At 40.8% G+C, this 5,790-nt stretch overlaps 1 protein-coding gene across 1 annotated transcript; it reads right to left on the bottom strand.

Annotated features, from left to right (window-relative positions):
- Positions 1–729: 729 nt before the first annotated feature.
- On the bottom strand, positions 730–4,357 carry LOC104430529 (nudix hydrolase 2). The gene is made up of 8 exons (XM_018867149.2): positions 4,227–4,357; positions 4,045–4,110; positions 2,729–2,866; positions 2,039–2,116; positions 1,905–1,955; positions 1,774–1,808; positions 1,544–1,652; positions 730–1,240 (listed from the first exon to the last, which is right to left on the bottom strand). Exons 1-8 carry the CDS (start codon positions 4,341–4,343, stop codon positions 980–982), a joined length of 855 nt encoding a protein of 284 aa, XP_018722694.2. The 5' UTR covers positions 4,344–4,357; the 3' UTR covers positions 730–979.
- Between the last annotated feature and the right edge of the window lie 1,433 nt (positions 4,358–5,790).

Raw genomic sequence — 5,790 nt, 5'->3', positions numbered from 1 at the left:
AACATGATGCTGCAAGGTGCTATATCCTCTGAATAGTGAACTAACTTGCTTCGCGTTCTATCTTAAAATTGCCTTATAATTGAATACTAGGGTAAAGAGAAACCTCTTCATATCCCAATCCAAACACCCTACTCGCTCTCCCACATTTTCCCCTCCCCCAACACTCCAAAGTTCAAACTGCGCTTAACGCCGTCCAGGAGTTGATCCTGGGAAAAGTTGGCTTCCGTGCGCTTATGGCTTGCCACGTGAGGCCATGGCAAGTATTGGCTCATCTGACAGTAAATATATCTAAAGGGTACTCCTGAATTAATTAGTCAACGTCATCGTTAATTGTGCAATAAGAAGATCATAGACCTATTCAAAGAATGAGATAATGGTCATAATTGATCTGAAGGCAACTAGATGATTTATCACTAGTGGACCTAAGATATTTCATTCAGGCCGTGCCAGAGATTAGGCAAGAAAGTGCCCTTTGCTCAGGCAAAATAAACCATTAGTTACCACCGCCATTTGTACCATCTCTCCTTCCTCATCATCATAAACAACTTGTCTGCAATCTCATCTCCAGCCTTTCCCGTGAATAATGCTTCCGATGCTGCCACGCTGGGTGGCCCAACCGGTGCACTTACAGAATCAGAACGAGTCCCGTTCCTTCCGTGCGGGCACTTGCTTGACATGCACACGTGCCCCAGGCGCGTGCTTGAAACACAAAAAGATAAGACACCCCCCTCAAAAGCAGAGTCACATTTCTTAGTGCCGAACTATCAAGAGAACATTCTTACCAGAGTCAAATATCTGATGGCGAGCTATAGACCAACCATCATTTTACATTATTCCAAGGGCTGAAAAAGGCCAGACATTGGCAACACAGGCAAAACACAAGATTTTAGTCTACGAATTGAAGATGAGAAAAACAGTGAGCCCCTAACCTCTGAATTTGTGGGACCTACATAGAGGCCCACATGATCAGCAGTTGGGATCAACACGGCCCAGTAGGCCTGGGTCCAAGGAAGAAATTCCGCATCACAATCCAGGAATTACACACAACTTGCCAAGTTATCCTCAATTTCGGGGTTATTGCAGTAGATGGAAGTCCTTCTGCCACCCCAGCAGTTGTGGCCAAAACAGCAGAACCCGGGTAGCAATTATCAGCCTTTGCCAAGCATATATTCGCCATGAAATTGAATTGCTTGTTTTCAACGACAAAAGGTTGTGCTGCGTACTCCTCAATTGGCATCCACTATAATCAAAATAAAATATATCCAGTTCAGTTCATAAATTTCGCCAAGGAAAGAACCAATCTTTGAACACCACTACTAAATGGGTAGATCTGAACAGATATCCAGTGCAGTCTCATCGTTGATGTGCTTAATAAATTATACATTAAATTTTACTACATTCATTGTTTAGCACACATGAGCAAGAATGCAAGATTAAAGCACAATGCCCAGCATCGTACAAGACAGCCCAAGCAAAGATTTAATTAGTAAAAAGTCCTCATACTTCAAGCAAAATCAAGAAAATATGCAAGTGTGCAATTTACCTTTGCTGCCTTGATCTCTACATCCTGTTCCTCAGTTGTAGCAGATTCTGCCTGAAGCACACACAGGAAGAACAGATCTGATTTGGTGAAGAATGATTTATGGCTTTGTCTGTGATAGAACATAGGAGACAGAATGTGAGAAAAGCGAAAGCAAATTCGAACATCAGAAGGCTAAACGCAGAAATCTAAATGAAGACCAAAACATACTAAAGATTGAGGATTTTCTTTACCTGAAACAGAGGACTTCCACGAATTTAGTGTCTACCTGTACAACGTAAAAGAATAAGGCTTTACTTGGAATTCTCTAGTGAAATGCCTTAGAGACTTAAGTTTTATACACGACATAAAACTCATCACTTACTCCCATCTCTTCCTTAACTTCCTTGACAACTGCATGACATATACTGTCACCCTACGAGGATAGAGTCACAGTCAAACCATTGCAATACACATTGATACTTCTTATGTAGCACCCGATATCTTTAACCTACTCACCTCATTCAGAACTCCAGTGGGGAGTTTCCACACACCCGTATCTTGGAACATTCCATTACGCTCTTGGACTACAAGCACCTAGAAAGGGGGAAATGTTTTTAAATTCTTTAAAGCATTGTGCGTCTAGTTGCAGTAGAATCACGCTGAAAACAAGATAAAGCAGAGCAAAAGCACACGCCGAACAAAACTGAGTATAAAACTTCACCGCATCGTATCTCTTCACAGAGTAAGGCTGTTACCCACAGGCTAAATCACTTCAGAGAAGAAAACCGAGAGAAAATGATGTGATTGTTGCCAAAATGAGAAGAGTAATCGTAGTCCAAACGCTAATATGGGAAGTCACATTACTAAACAGCTTGTCATAGAGCTAACCTAGTAAAACCAGAAGATTATAGCAAGGCATTGACACCAAAGGCTGGTTCTGTTAAGGAAAGAGTGAACAAATCCAACATCTATGCTTATCCAAAATGGCAACATACACGCATACGAATCCAGTGGACATCGAATGCGGAGGTTTTCTTCCCAGGCAAGATTACTGCTGATCCCATCTATCCTTTTATGACTCCGAATTTCTAAGAACTACCGAATGAACAGATCACATGATACATTTCTATCTCTTTGCATCTTCCTATCAGATAATCTCAAAAGGGCGAGCGCAAGAAATGGGACAATGGCAAGGCAGGAAGTTACCTCTCTTTTATTATTCAAGACGAAAGCACCGACGCCGATCCTACGTGAAGCATTCACAGCAACGGTATCAGGGGTCAAGGGAAGCCAGCAGACAAGAATAAAGTGACTTGGTTCAGCATGATGGTACTTGAATCCTTCCTGCCAAATTAGAACCGTCTATCATACCTAAATCTGCCAATCTTTCTGCTAGAAAGAGATTTAACAACTATGGCCTGTCGAGTTGAAGTAAATCTCTCGGGGAACAGAGCTACTTGTTAGCCAGGGACAAATATATATAAATGCAGAAGCGGCAAGTGGACGGGTTATTTCCACCTAAATCCACCCATTTATTTAAATCCCGTGGCCTGGAACGAGGCCGGTCTCTGCGAACGCCGTTGATGAGGCTCAAGCCCACCGGCCCCGGGCGTTGACGTCGGCGCCAGTCTCGAGGAGGTCGATGTCGCCGGCGGGAGAGGCCTCGAAGATGTCGCCGATGGGATCCCGTTGAGGGCGAAGGAGCAACCGAAGTCGGAGGGGTCGGGGTCGATGCATCCAAGAAGAGCGTTCAAGGAGTCGTCCATATTTTCCTTGGGCTGGGATGTTAACGGTGGTATTTGGCTATGAAGAGAGAGACAGAGAGAGCGCGAGAGAGAGAAGGGGGAGGAGGAAGGAGATTTTGACCTTTCGGGGTTTAGTTTGTAGGGTTATAAGAGGAATGGACCGTAAAATGGAAACGGGTTTTAAATGGATGTATTCCCAGCAGACCCATATATTTAGATATTTATTTTTTGAGAAAATTTCACCTGAAATACATTTATTTTTTCAAATAAATATTTAATGTGTCAACTTCTTATCGCATCTAGTGAGGGCCGCTCTCGTTGTTGGCCGGCGAGGTGACCCTCACCTTAAGGAAAGGCCGTTGGCCCTCGTCGGAAAGAGAAAAAACAAAAAGATATAAGAAAAGAAAAGAGTAAAAAATAATTTAAAATTAGTATTATAATGGGTAGAAATGCCCTTTGATCGATTGGAATATTTAACCGGTGGACAACCAATGAAGTCAAACATTTACTTGAAACAATCATAGCTCATTCAGGCATTTGTTTAAAATAATCATGACCACTTTAAATCATTATTTGACACAATATTCACTTGGGTTCTTATTTGAGAAGATAATAGTACTTTAGATTCTTATTTAAAATTTTCTCTCTTTTTTTTTTTTTTTTTTTGGATCCATTTAAATCCATTTCTAATATTTTAGCCAACTTATTTACGATCTGGCCTATAAAAAATTGTTAAAGAATTGGTTTTGGATTTATTTTGACACCTCTAATATGTACCTTCACTATAATGTCAGCAAGATGTGAATATTCCCGGGGCAATTTGAGCCAGACACCCTTCTTCCCCTGCAACCAAATGATACCCAATAAGAAGAAATGGAGTAGAACAGAGCGGTATTCTTACAAATCGGAAAAAAAAAATAACTAAATTGACAAGACCGATGAAATACAATTTCATTTACCTGTAGTTTCCAGCTTGATGTTGAAGCTCGGAACAAGGGGGCAAACACATCAGCATCCATACGCTCCTTCACCTCCACAGTGAATCCTCCATATGAATTCTCAAACCCATCGAGCATTGGAATCTGCCCGATCCCACTATCGTTATTTTCAGCCATGCCTTGCCTCAAGGCTGATGATGCACCGATGGACTTTGTATCTGACTGGTGGGATGGCACCTAGGAGCTAAACCTGGATAAATGAATTCATCCACTGATGTATAGCGGAAACGACTTGTCTAGCTCAAAAATCAAAGCAATAAACCCTGATAGAAAATATCCAGAAAAGCAGTACTATCAAAAAATGAGGAGGGAAACTACGGGCACACCTTCAGGAGCTTGAGAGAGATCGGAGAGAAAGTGATCGTTCTACGCTTGAATTTTTGGGTTGCACCGTTGAAGTTTTTGCGGAGAGGGGAGTGGAGGGGTGATCTATATATATAGGCAATCATGGGATAGAGAACACATAGGATGAGAACACATAAGTCAAGATGGAAAGGTCTTTCCCCCGCCAGGCGAGTCACCAATGGCTGACCAACGTATTGGTCAGCCATTGGTGACTCGCCTGGGGGGGAAAGACCTTTCCATCTTGACTTATGTGTTCTCACCCTATGTGTTTTCATCCTCTCGAGGAACCATATTTTGTTTGGGTAACCATGGTTAGTCACTAGTCACTTTTAATATTGACTTTTGGGTATGATAGTATGTGTTCTCAAATAAAAAACCCTCAAACAAAACAAGCATATATTATCTTTTGTTTGTAGAACTTTTGAGTATGATAATATGTGTTCTCAAATTAAAAGGCTCTAACAAAACAAGCATGTAATATCTTTTGGGTGCGGGGGAAGACGATAGTTCTCAAATTAAAAACGCTCTAACAAAACAAGCATATAATTTTTCAATGTACTTGATTTTCGTCAACACGCCAGTTGCTTGCCGGGTGCGCCAACTTTCGTCCCCTTTCCTTTTACTGCCGATTAGCTTTACGAGGCCATTTTCATCTATCTGTTTCTGCTTTGTTTATTTCCTGATTCTTTTTCCTCCCTAAAAGTTACGTCAAATACCATATATCGCCCCCTTAATGCTATAATACAAGAAATTATTTCGGGATATTATTATTTTGGGAGTTTTACCTACTTTCGTAAATGGCGAAAAATAAGAAAAAGGATGGTTTTTGGGCACTTGGGAGTAAAAACAACCCGAGGAAGGGAGTTTTATTTATTTTTTAGTCATATGCATACGAACGAGTGCCGGACATTTCAAGTATCAAAACTTGGCATGAATGAATATTTAAGTGTCAAAACTTTTTAAAGGTACACTTAAGTAAGTGCCAAAATTGGAGAAAATTTTTGACACTTAAAAAAAAAAATTATCCATTTAGACACCAAGAGTACGCTAAGCGACATTGTTTTTGGCACTTAAGTAATACTTTCTACATAAGTATTCACTTTTAATTACGAGTGGCACTTAAGGGATTTCTTACACCATAATTTGACAATTAAGTGATTTCTTTTTTAACCACGACTAG

The sequence above is a fragment of the Eucalyptus grandis genome, chromosome 8 (assembly GCF_016545825.1).
Source record: "Eucalyptus grandis isolate ANBG69807.140 chromosome 8, ASM1654582v1, whole genome shotgun sequence".
Lineage (NCBI taxonomy): Eukaryota > Viridiplantae > Streptophyta > Magnoliopsida > Myrtales > Myrtaceae > Eucalyptus > Eucalyptus grandis.
Note: the sequence above shows the minus strand (reverse complement) of the source record. Positions and strands in the feature narration are given on the sequence as shown.